The following is an 18,729-nucleotide window of genomic DNA, read 5'->3' as shown; positions in this document are numbered from 1 at the left end:
TTGTACTTCCAAGTGAGTTTCAGTGACGCCCTGCTTATTTATTTTCTCATGTAGAGTTTACCTCGTACTCTTACACATAATGAAGAACACTTCCATTAATACGTCATGTAATTTTTGGTCTCCACTCCTCCGTTCTCTCTGACCGACAACGGGACAAAAAATATGGGAGATGATCAGCATCGATGCAATAACAAAAGGCACATGTGTACGCAAAACAATTAATTCTCAATCTAGAAGCCCATATATATGCATAGTGTGTCGAACAAGGGGACACATGAAATCACACAGGGAAGGGCCAGAAAAGCTCCCCTTTTGCATGGGGTTCTAATACATGAATATAATTGTAGTGTAAAGAGGTTCACATGCACTGCATTTATTTTGACATGATATGCATGATATTTTACTTTATTTGTTATTATATTATGCAAAAAGAATCTATTATTTTATGTCATTTTCGTTTCTGAATTTTTACTATTTTGGTTTTAAACCCATAGCATACCATTGTTGGTCAGGATTATTTTATGTGCATAATAACAAGTTTACTTCCATCATGTGCTTCCTCCTAGTCACCACCGATAAGCAGTGATCTGGTGCATATGTCCTGCTATCTGCAAAATTTACCAACTCCAACCCGTATCTTTCCTATTCAACCTTCCACTCCTCTCTCTCCTATCTACTCGAGAACTCTCTCGTTGTCGATGTGACCTCACATCACCTCACACACGCCCTCACAATTCTCACCATCTCATAGCATGAAATAAAGACCCCGGATACGTGCTCTAGCATGACAGAGTTATACCACCGGCATTGGTCATCACCCAACTCAATCGTCCCTCGTGAGTGTGAAATATACTCCAATATTTTTAGTTTTAAATGCTACCATTGTACCGAAAAACATAAAATTTGAGCCGCATATCACCTATATGTTGGTCCCACCTTGCCTAGCCCGTTGATCTACAAACTCTACATCACATGATGAACATGATTCCATGTATGTTGTGATGCAAGGCTTCCTGGTTGTCCAAATATTTCATTTTTATTTGTCGGCCGAAGGTTTGAGAGTTTTCCCGCCTTTTTCCATCATTAGGTGTTTTCGGAGTTTTCCTAATTGTTTTTGTAAATCAACTTTCAGGTTTTGCCCCTCCACACCACTGCTCATCTTCCTAGTAACTCCCAAATCGCCGCTCCGGCATTTTCCCGCCCAAACTTTTGCATTGGCGTAATCGTTGTGTGCTCACGACCAACTTTCTTGTCTGGAGATTTCATGGCTCAATAGGGTTCTGGGAAAAGTGTAGCTATTTCATACAGGGTCCAACGGAGGTGAATAAGATGTCGTTGGAAAGCTCATGAATAGTTGGGGTTTCCACCACTTCCACACATGCATCATGTAGAAAACCAGCGTGCCCTTTCCTCTACCAATTCGAAGACTTCTTTCACTATTGGTTTAGCATTTGGGTAGCCACACATGCGATAACAGACATACTTGGAGACTGGAGGCAATGATGGTGTTGGTCGCAGCCCTGTGCTCTTGCTTCAGGGGCGTAATCAATGGCATGTCGACACATCTTCATCAGCATCTTCCCCGAGTCTGTCGAGACCATATGCCTCCTTCTCGTCGCTTCCTCTAGGCACATGAGGGGAAGTATGTTGGTCTGGTCATCTAATTTGTAGAGGGTACGTTGTTTACAACTTGGCATTGTACGGTGACGCAGAGTTGTAGTCTTCTTAGAATTGTAACCATCTTACCCTTTCTTCTACATGTGCATGTGCACAGTTCACCAGTGCATCAGCGGTACAGCCGGCCGGCGCCATGTCCATTTGGAGCAATGAGTATACTGTATTCCAGTAGCTAATAGTAAAATAAGTTGACTCTACATGATCAATCGATCCACTTCAGTAGTTAGTAAGAGCATGTCTAACAGGCCCCGTATATTTTCGCCCCTTAAAACGCCAATAGAGGGCCCTGTATTCACTTTTCTCCGGCCGAAAACTCAGACGAGCTAGCAGACCCCGTATGCCTAAACTGTAAAAGAGAATATTCCCAAAATATGCCAAATTAGATATTTTTTTCCTCTTCTTCCTCCTCTCCTTCTTCCTCCTCTAGCTCCAGCCACTGCCCAGCCCCTGCCCCGCCCCTGCCCCGGCCGCCCGCCGCCGCCGCGCCTGCCCGCCCGCCGCCGCCCGCCGCCGCCGGCCCACGGCCGCCCGCCCCCGCCCGCACCCGCCCGCTCGCCAAGGCCGCCCGGCCCCGCCCCCCACGCGCGAGCCACGGCCGGCCGCCGCCCGCCACGGCCGCGCGCGAGCCAAGGCCGGTCGCGCCCGCTCCGGCCGCCGCCGGACCTGGCCGCGTCCGCTCCGGCCGTCCCCACGCCGGCCTCGCCCGCTCCCGCTCCGAACGCCCGCCATGGCCACACCTGGCCGCCCGCTCCGGCCCACGCGCTGCCCTGCCGCGCTGCCGCTGCCCTAGTCTCGGGCGCCGCCATCCCTAGCCCTCGTGCCGCCACCCTCGACCGCAGCTCGCTGGAATTTGGCCGGATTCCGGCGAGGTCATGCGCAGGAGCAGTTGCTATCTGCTGAAATTTCAGCCCGCCACGGGTGAGGGGTTGGCCCTGTATTCCCCCTCCCACCCCTCACAAGTAAGGGGCGAAAAGCGACCCCGTAGCCAAAACTGTAAAAATTCGAGACGGGGGCCTATTTTACGGGGTCTGCTAGACGGCCGGGTAGAGCTCTACCCCGTATATCGACAGTTATTTTACGGGGTTGAGCCTTTTAAGGGGTCTGTTAGACATGCTCTAATAGTGGTACTAGTGGATGACGAGATGCGCATGCTACTAGAGAAGACACAATAAGCCACTAAGGTCATGATTTATTGTCTGGAACATTTCTAAATCATATGCAAATATGCACACCGATAGATGCCACTGGCGTGGTGTTGGGAACGGAGGTTCCATAGCATTCAGTCGGCATCTAGCTTGCTATATTTTGATTCAATTGCGGGGGTTGCTTCCCATGCTTATCTAATCGATCCTACACACGTATCCGACGAAGAAAAAAAAATCGAGGCTAGGTAGCTAGTACTCCCTCTATTCACAAATAAGTGTACTTCTAGCTTTTGTACTAAGTCAAACATTTTAAGTTTTGACCAACCGTGGAAAAAAAAAGTAGCAACATATATGATGAGATTTTGGTATAATTTGAAACTACATTTCAAAACGAATATTGGGATACTAAATTAGTGTCATAAATGCTGCTACTTTTCCCTATATATTTGGTCAAAGTTTAAAGAGTTTGACTAAACACAAAACCTAGATGTACACTTATTCGCCGACGGAGGGAGTATGTGCGTCTAGGCTCAACTAGAAAATTTGGATTTGCCGCTATAATTTCAAAAACATGAAAAATACCATTTTACTCTGATTTATTTCAAGAAATATCTTTCTATAATTTTTTACATCTGGAAACATCTAAAAATATGTAGATGTGATACTTTGAAGGGAAGCATGTCGGTAGCGTATTTCTGTCATGCGTCGGGTAAACAAAACGACATGCAGGGGGTGCCAGTTTGCTATATATAGTATAAAAGAAAAAAGTGTGTATTTTATTAATCTATTTTGGAAAAAAATATAAATTTCCAAATACAAAGCGTTCCATAGCGTATTAGCGCGGCTAACCTACCTGTGGTGATTGCCATCTCCTAAAGACACCAGGTTAATCAGCACTACACACTTCTTTCCGAACGATAGTCAGTTGCATTTCCAAATGAGATGCATGCAGTTGGAGACGCCTGTCAGGCGAGCTGCGATTGTCTATGCAGTGGAGATGAAACTATACACCGGACTGAGTCGCACCTGCCGCCATCCTACTCCGGCCGGCGTTGAAAAGCCAGGGCCGAGCTCATGGCCATGGTATGCCGGCCGAGGCCGGTGACCGACTTGCCCCGCTAGTCCCCCTGCCCCGGTGAGTCGAGCTTGACAAGCCCCCACCGTCTGCGGCTTGAGATGCGCGCTCTGGTCCAGCCTGTACAGCAGCCCGGACGCGAGCTGCTCCTTTTAGACGTAGTTGGCGATGTCGGCGATGAGGCCGGGAGCAGCGCCTCGCAGGAGAGAAGAACGGCCACGGAGTGGCGATGCTAACGAATACGGTTTCGCGGAGGAACGCAGAGCTCGAGGTTCTTATTGGCGAAGTCGTCGGTCTTCTGCAGGCAGTGCGCGGCGCACAGGAGCATGGCGACGTTGGCGACCGTGACATCAACATGGACGCCGTAGCAGAACTTGGCGGCAAGATCCAACGCCGGGGTGCCCCGGAACACGAACACGCCGTCGAACAATCTGACATGCTCGGGCTCGTTTTCGCTGCCTCTCCTGTCGTGGCTCGCCTTGCCATAGGACGAAGGAGTACTGCGCCCGACTCCAGCGCTGCATGGCCGCGTCCAGTGTCCTTGTGCCACGGCGACACCTGCAGCCGCACGGACACCCGCTTCGGTGATCTGGACGCCTTCCTCGGTGCCGCTAAGGTGCGCTGTCCCTACAGGGAGTTCGGGTGCGAGCGCTACATCGTCTACCACGGCGCCGTGGAGCACCAGCACGTGCGCCCTGCTGCTGCCCGGATGCTAGCTGCGCCTTCGTTGGCTTCCGATCTAGCGCTCCTCGACCACTTCTGCCCAATGCCCACTCGCGCCTCACCGCCACGGTCCGCTACGGCCGGTCGTGGAACCTCAGCCTGCCCCTGTAGCAGCGCTGGCACGCCGTCATTGGTGATGGAGTTCGGGAGCTGGTATTGCCAGGGCCGATCTGGTGGGACATGGAGCTGGCGGCACCGGCGTCGATGCGGCGCGACATGGAGCCGGCGGCGTCGAGGTGCTGGTGGATGGACATGGCGAGTGCCTGGTGATGCAGCATCTCCTCCTCCGCTGGCGTCAGCTTGGCCGCCCCGCCTCGGGGAGCCCGCGCACTCCCCATCCGCTTGCTACGTGACGTCATGGTCGCGCCCCGGTGATGCTTGCCCGGCATGCACGATGCGAACGCGTTGCCCATCGGAGAGGAATGACGAGAGAAAAGACGCTACTATTAAATCGGCAGAGAAAAAGGGTGGGTCGGAAGCAATCGGCAGAGATGAGAAACAACCGACATGAGCTGATTAAATCGATTTCTACTCCACCGGTGTGGGATTCCCTTGGGTTGGGAGTGGACTCACATGGAATGAAGTCAAGACGAACAACAAACTACCAACCAAAAATTCAGCCTTCTCCAGGGGCAATGAACTGAATAAGGAGAACGGTTTTTACTCTCGGAACTCAAGCTCGGTGAGCGGGAGCAGCTACCTTGTCCTCGAGGGGAGAAGTTGCATCTCCTGGAGACAGAGAAATTTCAGAGAAGAGAGAGAGAGAGAGAGAGAGAGAGAAAGAGAGAGAGAGAGAGAGAGAGAGAGAGAGAGAGAGAGAGAGAGGAGAAGGATGAACCGTGGCCCGCCGACTTCGAAATTTCCCCGCCGCCGGTGCCATTTCTGAGGTCTTAATCTGCCGCTGTCACTCGCTTGCCATGGATCAGGCCGCGAGTAAGCTGCTGGCTCAGATCGATAAAATCCAGTTCACATTCATGTTCCACATGGAGACTATCGGCCCACCCATGGTTGAAAAACAAGACATAGTTTGGGCCCAACCAAAAAAAAATACATACCTGCCAGAAAGTAGCACGCCGGTGGCCGTGAAACCTCGAGACCAACTTTTTAGTCCCACACGGGTAAGGTGAAGAGGTTTGGATCAACTTATAAGGAAGGCTGTTGTAGACATGTAAAATGCTAGAAACACACATAGGATTGCATAGCGCGTGCGCTCGCGTGAACTTAAGACTTGGCGACGGCGCAGATAGCGGACTAAATAATATATTTTTATTTACCTTTTCACATAATATATTTTTATTTCGTGAATACATTTTAGGCGGTGCATTTTTCTACGCTGCCTATTATCAGTTCACGGACAAAATCTGCACGATGTGCAGCTTCTAATCGTTGTTCTTCAGTCAGATAGTTTGTCTTCCCATCATTCTGGGTACCAGGAGAAGGTTCAGCTGGTTTTCTGCTAGGATGCTTTGTCATGAAAATTCCATCTGGCCAGAGTATCTGCAGAGTTAAAACAGGGAAGAATACAGCCTAATTAGGGGCAGAATCAAGACTCGATGAGAAATTTGTCTAATTGGCTAACTGAATTAAACAACTCCTACATTGTTGGCTGTTGACACCTGCTTTTCTAGGTCTGCAACCATAGACTTACCTGTTCAACACGCTTGACTGCAAAAGCAATTATCCTCCCCTTTCTCAAGGCACATGGTGGCAGCAGGGGTACGGCCTGCAGACTGGCCGTGAGCTCGGAGCTGGCTGTTCAACGGCGCCTCGACCTTCAGGGCTTGCTGCGAGGTCGCGCCCCACGGCTTGCTCGCCGGCCTTGGCTCGGTCGATCGACGTCGTATATGACGACTAGCTGTTCACAAGGCCGCGGAGGAGTGGTATCAAAGCGTCATCTCGTGGGAGAAGCGTGCTACCCCAGTCGGCCGGCGCCTGTTGATCACCGTATATGGCACTGATGATGGTGCAGGATCACCGTATATGGTCGACCACATACTTTGCCCATGCATGTTCATGTGGGCTTGAGAAAGAATGAACATCGTACACACGTATATATAGCCCATGCATGTACATCCTTTGCTTGCTGCTATTCGTGTGGCCACATTCTGAAATCTACCAGCCGAGCTGCGATCGTCCGTGGACGCGGAATGGAGCTGAAACTATACGTCAGCCTGAGTCGCACCTGTCCGCTGGGCTGTATGTGCATGTGGGTTGGTGCTAAGCATATATGCCGAGTTGGTGTCTCTGCGGCATCGACTCCAGCCTCCAGGCACGGAATGACCGAGTTGCCCCACTAGTCCCACCGGCCCCGGCGAGTCGAGCTCAATCGACAAGCCCCACCGTCTGCGGCTTGAGAGGTTTGAGATGCGCGCTCTGGTCCAGCCTGTACAGCAGCCCGGACGCGAGCTGCTCCTTTCAGACGTAGTTGGCAATGTCGGCGAGGAGGTTGACATCCTAGGAGGCCGGGAGCAGCGCCTCGCAGGTGAGAAGAACGGCCCCGGATCTGGCGATGCTAACGAATATGGTTTCACGGAGGAACACACAGAGTTCGAGGTTCTTATCGGCGAAGTCGTCGGTCTTCTGCAGGTAGCACGTGGCGCACTGGAGCATGGCGACGTTGGCGACCGTGACATCAACGTGGAGGCTGTAGCAGAACTTGGCGGCAAGCTCGAACACCGGGGCGCTCCGGAACACGAACACGCCGTCGAACAGTCTGACATGCTCAGGCTCGTCTTCGCTGCCTCGCTGCCTCTCCTGTAGTGGCTCACCTGGCCATGCATAGGACCAAGGAGTACTGCGCCCGACTCCAGCGATGCTTGAGTCACCGACGAACAGGGGCATGGCCGTGTCCAGTGTCCTTGTGCCACGGCGACACCTGCGTCCATGTGAGAAGAATGAGGATGCGAACTCGGTGTTGCTTATCTCGTGTTCACAAGACGGAGTCAGCTTCGCTTGCTGCGCGACGTCGTGGCCGCGCCCCGGTGCTTCTTGCCCGGCATGCACGACGCGAACGCGTTGCCCATCGGAGAGGAATGTCGAGAGCAAAGAGGCTACTACTGGCCTAGTGGAGAAAAAGGGTGGGTCGGAACAAATCGGCATAGATGAGAAACAACTGACATGAGCTGATTAAATCGATTTTTGCTCCACCGGTGTGGGATTCCCTTGGGTTGGGAGTGGACTCAGACGGAACAAAGTCAAGACGAACAACAAACTCCCAACCAAAATTTCAGCCTTTTCCAGGGGCAATGAACTGAATAAGAAGAACAGTTTTTTTCTCTTGGAACTCGAGCAGCTGCCCTGTCCTGGAGGGGAGAACTTGCTTATCCTGGAGTTCCTTCCAGTTGCTAAAGCGAGAACAGCACAGAGAAATTTCAGAAAAGAGAGAGAGAGAGAGAGGAGAAGGATGAACCGTGGCCCGCCGACTTCGAAATTTCCCCGCCGTCGTTGCCATTTCTGCGGTCTTAATCTGCCGCCATCCCTCGCTTGCCGTAGACTGTAGCTTAGGCTGCGCGTAAGATGATGGCTCAGATCGATAAAATCCAGTTCACATTCATGTGGTGTGAGTAGATTCTTTAATTCACTGACGGAAATGACTGGAGACAGGTGCCGTAGCAAATGTCCAACATGGAGACTATCGGCCCACCCCATGGTTGGAAAGCAAGACATAGCTAAGGCCCAACCAAGAGCATATGCATGCCTACCAGAAAGTAGCACGCCCGGTGGCAGGGAACCCACGAGACCAATTGTTTAGTCCCACACGGCTAAGGTGGAAAGGTTTGGAGCAACTTATAAGGGATGTTGTTGTAGACATGTAAAATGCTAAAAACACACATAGGGATGCATAGCGCGTGCGCTCGCGTGAATATTCGCGACTTAAGACTTTGGACGCTTGGCGACGGCGCGGATAGCGGACTAACAAATAAAATCCATTTTTTTTTAATTTCCACATAAAAATCTTATGCTAAGGTGGAAGAAATTTATTTACAATTTGAAGTTAAGGTGGCGGCACATGGTTAGCGAAGTGAGGTCCTGCAGCAGCAGCAGTGTAGGGAGACGCCTTGATTTAACCTTACTTAAATATGCCTTTTCATTTATTTTAAATATAAATAATATATCAAAATGCTCAAAAAAAACTCTATTCAATAAAAATGTGTTTGTAGTCGTCGCTAGGTGGTACGAGTACCAATTTGTAATTTCTTTACTTTTTGGACTATTTGTACTACCGTTGATGATTATTAATAGATCGGTGGATTTCTCGCAAAAATAAAAATACGTGTGCACACATGGGTCCTAGCGCTGCATACCATTGCTTCATAAAAAGGGCACACGATACGGAATACGCGGAATGCTAGATTTAGAAGAGTTCTAAAATATTGTGACGGATTCTACAAAAGAAGGCAGAATATGTCATTGTTTTGACAATGATTGAGGATGTTAAGTCAAGAAGTTCTTTGTGAACTTGGTGTAGTTCCGATAGTGTCAGATTTTTGAAGCTATATTGTGTATGACAATATTAGTGACATATTTCAGACCGCGGAATTAAGGTTCCACCAGAAGACCAAACATATTTAATGCCGACTCATTTGAAAAATGAGTGATGCATGAAGACGCTAATGAATTGCAAAATACATACGTTTCTGAGTGTGTCAGAATCGTTGACTAAAACCTCTCCCGTGAGCAAAACATGATAAAGCACCAGAAGGCCAAGGTGTTATATCTTTACAAATGTAAACTAGATTATTGACTCTAGTGCAAGTGGGAGACTGTTGGAGATATGCCCAAGAGGCAATAATAAAATGGTTATTATAATATATCTTTGTGTTACTGCAAATGTGGATTTCACTGTAGTGTGACTGGTATGCCGCTTTTGTGGTTACACCCATCGTACGTTTACCTTGTCATGGTGTTGATCCAGTTATTTCATGTGTTGCAGGCAGCCGACCTTCAGTCCAAAGTTACAAACAAGGTGTACTTCGACATAAGCATCGGGAACCCCGTGGGGTCGAACGTTGGGAGGATTGTCATCGGGCTGTATGGGGACGATGTTCCACAGACCGTCGAGAACTTCCGCGCTCTTTGCACTGGTACGAGGGGCACACCGGAGCCCTCTTCTGTTATGCGTTCTGTTTCGTCGGGCGCTTGACATGGTTCTCCTTTTTTGGCAGGGGAGAAAGGGTTTGGCTACAAGGGGTCGAGTTTCCACCGTGTCATCAAGGACTTCATGATTCAGGGTGGAGACTTTGACAAGGGCAACGTATGTTCCAACTGCAGTTTATTTTAGTTTGTTACACAAGCATCTTTATGCTGTGCAGATTACCATGCGAATACCTTTGCTCAAAAGATTAACATGCAAATACCCTAGAAAGCACGGATATGGCGATACGCGGATACGGATACGGGGACACGGGATATAGCAATTTTTAGAAACAGCAATACGACGATACAGCCAGTATACATATAAAAATTAATAAAATGGCTTGTGATAAAGATAAAGAATATGGAATGCTGATCAAAATACTGCCGTATTTGTTGCCCCCATGCTGATAAAAATTAATAAAATGGCTTGGGATAAAGATAAAGAATATTTTTCAAGTCCTCAATGGCCAAATGGTCATCTCATCAAATTTCTCTATCATTATACTGCCCCATTCAGCGATACTTGCAAAATAAATTGATGACATCCCTGGCTGCTAGGGTTAGTAGTCGGCTTCGACTGGGCTTCCCATGTCCCTGCCGTGTCGATGACATCCCAGACGGCGTATTGGCATTTTTTCGTTCTTTTTATTTTTAAAAGGGAAAAGATGATACTCCTGGGATACGTGTATTGCCCACGTATCGGGGTATCGGAGTATCGGTGGAGAGTGGCATACGGGGACATGCCGGAGTTTGAAGTATTGGTGCTTTGTAGCAAATACCTCTGTGTCATCCGAGAGAATTAATGACTGTATCACTTGCTACCATGCAAATACCTTTGCTCACAAAATTGAACATATTTTTTTATTATTATTATGCACAATCTGTTTCAGCTCATTCTTTATTGTGCTAAGTGTTTCACTTTTTTTGTTGCATTGTAGTTTACTTTCTGCTGTACAGAGAGAGAAGCTGTCTTGTACAACTGTACAAGTGTTTTAGATCGTTGTACTAGCTTTGCTCACGTACCAACATTTGAAAAAAATTCAATAGTGCATTTTGGCCTTGGATTTGCATCCTTTTTTGTTTGTCATCCTTGTACACACACATTTCATTCTTATTTAATTTGCGATCAGTAGCTTCCTGGTTAGATTACAAGGACATTGGCTTTGAGCACTCCTTTTCCGTGTTGACACATACATGATTCTGTGCTCGATCTGCATTTTTACTGACATATAGGTTGCATAGTCCACCTTTTGATGCCCACTTCAACACTTTCAACAATTGCGTCTAAATGAACGGAAACTAATAATTTCAGGGTACTTGCATATTAGACTAAGAGGAGTTTGGGACCATATCACTTGCTACTATGCAAATACCTTTGCTCACAAGAGTGAATTGATTCATTTATCACAACTTTACCTGTTTCAGTTCGTTCATTATTGGGGCAAAAAAAATTGAATCGTAGTATAGCAATTTGATTAGTTTGTGGTTTGTGATGCATTTATTTTATGGATAGAGAAAAAAGTAGCATGCACAGATATTTAGATCAGTGTCCTAGTACTTAACATTTCACATTCTTGTCATAGTGCATTTGGCCTTGGAACATTGCTTTTTGTTTGTCATTAATCACTTGCAGGAGTGCATTTACATCCTTATATTTGTTTTGTGGTCTGTGGCTTCGCAGTTAGATTACCATGAGATTGACATTGAGTCTTTGTTCTCCATATTGATGCATACATAATTTTTGTGTTTGATCTGCATTTTCACTGAAATAGATAGAAGTTGCACTGTCCACCTTTTGATGCTCACTAGCTTATTCATGGGCAAAGTACTTCTGCAGTTGACCCTTGAGATAGTTTAGAAACGTGCAGATTTCAACAGTCGCATGTGAATTAATTGAAAATAAATTATTTCAGGGTACTGGAGGGAAAAGCATCTACGGCCGCACCTTCAAGGATGAGAACTTCAAATGTACGTGTTACACTAAACAAGCCTGTATCATGTTATTTGTGCTTCAAGCTCTATGCTGACTGATGATTGCATATGAATTACTGTTGGTAGTGGTTCATACTGGACCTGGAGTGCTTAGCATGGCTAACGCTGGACCAAACACCAACGGCAGCCAATTCTTCATCTGCACTGTCAAGGTTGTGTAGTCATACCCTTTTTCTTACTGCTGCTTCAGTTTTTATGGATTGTGAAGTTTATGTTTGTTGACTATTCCCAAACTGGCGTGGCTGCTATGCTACTTTGGTTGCAGACATCATGGCTGGACGGGAGACACGTTGTCTTTGGCCAGGTTCTCGAAGGCATGGACATCGTGAGACTGGTAGAGTCGTCGGAGACTGACAGAGGTGACCGTCCGAAGAAGAAGGTGACCATCAGCGAGTGCGGGGAGCTTCCAGTGGTCTAAGCTTTAGACAGATCTCTGTATCGTCTCCCATCCCGGCCTCTAAATTTTGCCATGAACTCGTCTCGTTGGGCTTTATCCAAATAGTTATGGATCATGCTGAGTTGGAATTAATATCTCTAAGCAGCGAGTAATTATTGGCGTAACTAGTGTTACAGCTATCAAGTTCTCATGCCTATGAGTGGATCAGGTTTGGATGCAGTTTTGATCAGGGAGAGTCGCAGTGAATAATTTGTAACGCTGATGGACAGTTTGTTCAGACTATGTTACTTTTTTATTAGATTACAAGATCTGGAGCAAATAATACATATGTATGCGACTTCAGATATACGTCTAGTAACTCTCTTTTGCAAGCAGCAATCGATTTCAGAGCTCCGCACAGTTCGCATGGGATACTGCTAATTTGTATTCCTGCCTAAACTTTCTGCTTACTGAAACATACGTAATTAGTGGATGGACACTCCTTAGATAAGTTTTGCTAACTTCAAGCTCTGAATTACAGTTAAATTATCACTCTGAGTAATTGGTGTGTGACATGATCGCTGCAACCTGCATAATTCACCTGTGGATTGATACGCCAAAACTCTGCTCCCCACCTCGGGTCAGAACAAATTGTTCCCATACCAGCGGCTAACGTTGACCACTTGAGCTAAAACCTGAAACAAACACTGCTAATTACTACTACTGTTAATTAGCTGACCAGCCATGTGCTCCTCTGTTTTCTTGTCTCAGTTACCAACAATCAGAATTCCAAGAAATATTACAGATCTACCTCCAGAACGGGTAGATAAGTACCATCGAGAGCATCAGTGTGCTGAGAACGCATCCTTGAGACTTGAGAGCGATTTCATTGGACAGAACTGCAACTGAGAGTCAGAGTCAATTTAAGAAGCAGCATCGCGTTTGCACACACAAGAGATAAAGATCCAGGGGAAGGATCAACGGCAACATTTGGTATCCAAGCGATTCAGACGACTGATTGAGACAATGCCGAGCTAAATCAATAGAAAATTAGGCAAAAGGACTGCACCTAAAGCATCGCATAGACACACACGTCAAAGATCCATTAAAGGACCAACAGCAATATGGACATCCAAGCGATTCAGACGAATGATTGAACACACAAAGTGCAGACTGAAAGGATAAATCGATTCAGTTATCAGCTTCAATGAACTAAAGAACAAAAACAAACAGGTATTGTATAGTGACCCCGAAATACATAACAGACCTTCAGATCTAACTGCAAAGCATCGCATAGGCAACCAGATCCAGAGACAAGATTTGGCACAAGGAATTCGATTCAATTTTCAGATTTTCATTGGGAAGAACACACACGGGCGCTGTCCTGTGACCCAGCAATACATTACACAAGAACTTCAGATCTAACAACTAAACAACATGAGTAAGGCAACACGACACGTTGGCTTCCTCCATCACTACGCGGTGCAGGCTAGGCCTTCTTGGGGGCAGCCTTCTTCTTGGGCGACTTGGGCGACTTCTCGGCGGAGGCGGCCTTCTCGGCGGCCTTCTTGGGGAGCAGGACGGAGTTGATGTTGGGTAGCACGCCGCCGTGTGCGATGGTGACGCCGGCGAGCAGCTTGCCGAGCTCCTGGTCGTTGCGGACGGCGAGCAGCAGGTGGCGCGGCACGATGCGGGACTTCTTGTTGTCCTTGGCCGCGTTGCCGGCCAGCTCCAGGACCTGGGAATCAGGGGAGAAGAATGAACAAACCGTCAGAACACCACCAAATCCGAGAATCGAGGTAGAGGAACAAGAACCACAGCGGGAGGGAGGGAGGGCTGGGTTGCTGGTTACCTCGGCGGCGAGGTACTCGAGGACGGCGGCGAGGTAGACGGGTGCGCCGGAGCCGACGCGCTGCGCGTAGCGGCCCTTCTTGAGGAACCGGCCGATGCGGCCGACGGGGAACTGGAGCCCGGCCTTGACGGACCGCGTCACCGCCTTCTTCCTGTCGCCGCCCTTCCTTCCGGCCATCTCCGGCGGACTGCTTGCTGCTCTGGATGTGGAGATTTGCCGAAATGGAGCGCGCGCTGCCTGATGATGCTTTGAATTGTGAATTTGATCTGCGGCGAGGGCGCGGGTTTTATGGGTCCGGAGAGCTTCGCCGGAGAGGGGCTCGATCCGTGGGAGGGCCGCTTGGACCAATCAGGACGCTTGATTTTCGTTCGAGGGGGGCTCGATCCGTGGGAGCGTCGGATCGACCAATCACGGCGCAGGAGCTGCAGGCGCGTGAAACGAAATTCTAAAATTGGGAGGCGCCGGGAGAGGCATTTTATCATGCTCCCTCCATCTCAAAAAAATATGCCCCCCCCTCCTAAAATATGTTGGGTATAAAATTTAGCCGAACTTAAACTTTATGAAGTTAGGGCATCTTTGGCGGGTCTTTGCATCCGTTTGAGACCACGCGGGTAAAAAATGGGTCTGCACACCACCTCAGCGGTCCGACGCATATTGATCGGGTTGTTCGCGAGAACGCAAACAAGACCCAAATTTGCGCCGCTAATGCGTCTGCGCAGACGTGGGACGGTTAGCTTGCGTGTCCACCTAGCTGGTATTCGGGCCCATCGAGCAGTGACTCGGTTAAGCAAAGAGTTTTTCATTGATATTGGTTGGACAAAAATACCATCTTTATAGAGATGGTCAGGATTACTCACAATCGCGTGGTCTGCTAGACCTTTCTGACGGCTCGATGCCATCGGAGAGGGCCATGTAGGGGCGAATGGCGGCGAACGCATCCTCCTGCCGACAGCGTGCATGCCCCTCTGCCAGACCGTCGTCCCAGCGGCCTCTACACGGCGTTGCCTCCGCCATTCTCACCATGTCGATGTGGGCCTGGTAGAGGGCCATGTCCATCGCCACCATGGACTCCGCCTCGAATGCAGCCAAGGCGGGATCCTCCAGCTCCCGGTTCACCTAGTCCACCCGCGACTGCTCCTGTCGCCTTGCCGCCGCCACCTCCTCTCGGACTACGCGGTGGACCGCCGCCAGGACCGACATCTCGTATGCCCGCCTCATGGTGATCTCTTCGGAGCGTGCTTGCTCCTCCGTCGCTAGGGCCTGATGATGATCGGTGTCCCGCGGGACGTCCTCGAACGATGCAAGTAGCGCTCGCTGCTCGTCTGTCGCGCTGATGGCCTCGTCGTCGCCGAAGTCCTCAAGGTTTTCATCGTCACGGAGTCCAATTGTTTAGTCCCATACCGCTAAGGTGAAGAGATTTGTAGCAATTTATAAGGGAAGCTGTTGTAGACATTTAAAATGCTAGAAACACACATAGGGATGTACTACACGTATCGCGTGCGCTCACGTGAATATTCACGGATAACGGACTACCAAATAAAATCCATCTTTTTTTATATTTCGAGGCTTTAGTCTATCCGCACATCATCAGACTATATTGAAGTAACTATTGTAACTATTGTAAATTATCTAGCATCTTACGAGACAGATAAAAACTCTAGGCGACCATCGTTGCAAAAACCGTCGCCTGTATCAACTTGTGCTGTTTGAGCCGAATTCCTACGCGAACGTGATGAGATGGGAATAAGGAGATCATCACTACAAGAAAAGTTGCCATCTCTGTTGAGATGAGAACACCTGGATCAGCCATTGACTGTCAGCCAACTGTTGCATTTCATATTGCTGTACCTCAAAGTTGAGGCCGCGCCGCCGGCAGCCATTGACTGTTAGCCGGAATTGCCCCGCGGCCGAGTTGTACGCGCGCGCCGCCAGCTCCGGCGGCGTCGTCCGTACTGAGAATGAGGCGGAAGCCGTCGGCGCGAAGCTTCACGTAGAACCTGCTGTTAGGCCGCGCTTGAACGCCGCGAAAACCGGATGACCCGCGCTGGCGCGGTAGCATCCCGGCGATGAAGGTATCCCACAAACGTTCAAAAAATCAATTTCAAATACTTAATATTTTGAGCTACACAAAAATGATAAAATTGTAGATCTGAGTAGTCATTTTCAAATCTTCAAAACATATGAGATTTTGTCATTTTTATCTAGCCCAAAATAAAAAAGAACTTCGGATTGGGATTTTGCATAATTGTGGAATGTATCAATGACAGTCTTCAGAATTATTTTCATGATTTTTATAACTTGTAAAAATATTTTTAAATTTTTCTTAACATAGCGAGCGCACTGGAGATCGGGAGCTAAAAACACTTTTCGAAGGATGATAGCATTTTCTTTAGTGGAAGGATGATAGCAGAGTATTTAGCTAGGCTTGAATATTACAAGAGGAAAGGCAGAGCCGAACCATTACCCGCGTGAAGCAAGGTCGCTGTTACAAAGGATCGTACGGGTATTAGACTTTTGGCACGGCGAGCGTGACGGGGAACTTGTTCCTTCATTAATTCCTTGCTGAAAAAGAAAAGGGGAGAAAAAGGGTGCACGTACGATATCCTAAAGACACAACATTACACCCGCACTACCAGGAGTAGCTAGGCGACGTACGTACCATCCAAGGAAATTAGAGCTAGATCGGCAAATGGCGGCGGCGTTCCGACACGCGGCGAGGAGGCTGTATGGTAGCGGCGCGCCGCGGCAGACGCAGGAGGCCGTCTCTCGGCTCTCTCCGGCGGCCGAGCAGCTCGCGCATCGCCGGCTCTCGCCGCCTTACATTAGCTGCGGGAAGCCGGACAAGGACGGCACGCTGAAGCTGATCGAGAAGAAGAAGGATGAGCTGTACGATCTGATGGCCGAGGCGCACAAGACGTACGGGACGGACCAGAGCTCCAGGGCATCCCTCATGAACCAGCAGCTGTTGCAGTATCTCTCTGGACACGTCGAGCCCAGACCCTACGACCGCACTTGGTAATCTCGTATGCATATGCACTTGTTTTTTTTCTCCCTAGCTCCCTTTTTACATGATGCTGACGGACGGAACCCTACGACCGCTCTTCCTGGCAGGAGGTGGTATCGAGAGTCGAAAGCAATAGGCGACTACGTAGAGAAGATTGGTGTGATGACATTATGCGCTGTGTGGATGGATATCATGTGGATGGCGTTGGTCCGGCCTCTAGTGTAGCTACAAAGTGATCCAAGTTTCATAATTATTTGGCTGCTGCCACGTACGTAGGCACGCACGTACGGACTGAACCAAGCAACCAGCCAATGGTGCGACGCGCGCGTGACCAAGACGGATCTAGCTCTTGTTCAAAAAAAAAAAGACGGATCTAGCTTGCTGCAGCCCCTTCCGGTCCGATCGTTTGGAAATTAATTTGCGTTTCATTTGTTGATGCTCACGATCCGGCCTCTCTACCCTTTTTGACGCGAATTCTTTTTTTTTTCTTGCGACTGATGCGCATTCATTCATGCTCGATCAGCTCCAACTTTATTATCGGCAGCACTACGTGTCAGAGTCTCCATAATTACCTTAACGAAGTAGTGCATCCGTATATATAGTCGACTAGACTAAATCAAATCAAAATCCTGCTAACTGCTTCCCAAATCAAATCAAAAATAGCACACCTCCATGGATCCTACTTGCTATGCTGCCTACGTGTCGCCGGCCTGCCGGAAAATCCAACGAACCTACGCGTACGTACTATAGCTACTACCTCTTGATGAACTATTAATCTTTACTGATGATGAATCAATCTTGGTCCACTCGCGCTGATTACTCACGCGTTTTTCTTTTCACACCACCACTAATTCTCCCTCCTACTGTAGCCTTTTCTTCTTCTTCTTCTTCATGAATCCTAGCTAGCTACGTAGTAATTCTCCCTCTTAGCTAGTACAACTACTAAGATGCATGGTTAATTTCCACCTAGCTAAATGGCCTAGTTGTACAAAATTTAATTTAGCCCACCCAGTCCTTGCTTCTCCTCCAAATCAAGTCACTCAAAATAACACGTGCGCCTGCTAAAGCTAGCCCCTGCGGCGAGACCAGCTCCGGCTTAATATCCAGCGCCCTCGAAAGTCTAGCCGTCACAGGCCATGGACACGTGTTTGGCCTGCCTGGTTGACGCGCCTAGATGACCGGTCATTTAATACGCTCACCGCTGACTTCCAAGCGAGCCCGAGGGATCCCATCCGACATGGCGCGGGCACGCCTGTCCGGCCCCATCTGCAAAGGGGCCGGTGTGAGCCCAAAAGGTGACCGACATCCCAATAAGGCAATTGGCGCTGCCGGTGGAGATACTCTAACCCTCGGCATCATTTTGGTAGATTTTCCCGTTGTTCCTGTCCTTCTCGACATGCACATGGTAACCAAGACTTCCTTTTGGCATTTTCCAGCCGAAATGATCGGGGCTACAACATAGTCCTTCCTACCGGAATAAAGCAGCCACACCATACAAGAGTTGAAACAAATAAAAGTGTTGGGGCAACAACATAAACATGCCCAACTGAAAAGAAAGATACAAGCGAAGCTAATGGCAGATCGACTAAACAATGGCAGTACGCAACTGTCGACGCCCTCCGAAGTTGTCCCACCACGCTACAAGCACCACATATCACCAAGTACCAAGGAAGCACTTTCAAGCAGGGATGTGACATCAACACGATGCTGCTGCCCAGACCGGCGAACTGGACCTAGGGTTTCCCCCGA

General features: G+C 48.7%; 2 protein-coding genes across 3 annotated transcripts in view; one reads left to right on the top strand and one right to left on the bottom strand.

Annotated features, from left to right (window-relative positions):
• The window catches only part of LOC124706987 (photosynthetic NDH subunit of lumenal location 5, chloroplastic-like), a 100,572-nt gene extending 88,079 nt beyond the window's left edge, over window positions 1-12,493 (top strand). Inside the window, exons 3-8 of one of the 2 annotated variants that reach the window (XM_047238650.1) lie at window positions 9,554-9,704; window positions 9,786-9,874; window positions 11,670-11,724; window positions 11,815-11,900; window positions 12,014-12,161; window positions 12,205-12,493. In XM_047238650.1, the coding sequence (XP_047094606.1) occupies window positions 9,554-9,704; window positions 9,786-9,874; window positions 11,670-11,724; window positions 11,815-11,900; window positions 12,014-12,161; window positions 12,205-12,209 (534 nt within the window). In that variant the 3' untranslated portion in view covers window positions 12,210-12,493. Of the gene's footprint in view, window positions 1-9,553; window positions 9,705-9,785; window positions 9,875-11,669; window positions 11,725-11,814; window positions 11,901-12,013 lie in introns of both variants that reach the window. The other variant, XM_047238649.1, reaches the window with a different exon arrangement.
• A 1,120-nt stretch (window positions 12,494-13,613) lies between these two features.
• LOC124648173 (protein H2A.5) lies at window positions 13,614-14,153 on the bottom strand. The gene is made up of 2 exons (XM_047187973.1): window positions 13,977-14,153; window positions 13,614-13,862 (listed from the first exon to the last, which is right to left on the bottom strand). Exons 1-2 carry the CDS (start codon window positions 14,151-14,153, stop codon window positions 13,614-13,616), a joined length of 426 nt encoding a protein of 141 aa, XP_047043929.1.
• Window positions 14,154-18,729: the final 4,576 nt, after the last annotated feature.

The sequence above is a fragment of the Lolium rigidum genome, chromosome 4 (genome assembly GCF_022539505.1).
Source record: "Lolium rigidum isolate FL_2022 chromosome 4, APGP_CSIRO_Lrig_0.1, whole genome shotgun sequence".
Taxonomy (NCBI): Eukaryota; Viridiplantae; Streptophyta; class Magnoliopsida; order Poales; family Poaceae; genus Lolium; species Lolium rigidum.
The sequence above is the reverse complement of the archived record's forward strand: the minus strand, read 5'-3'. Positions and strand labels throughout refer to the sequence as shown.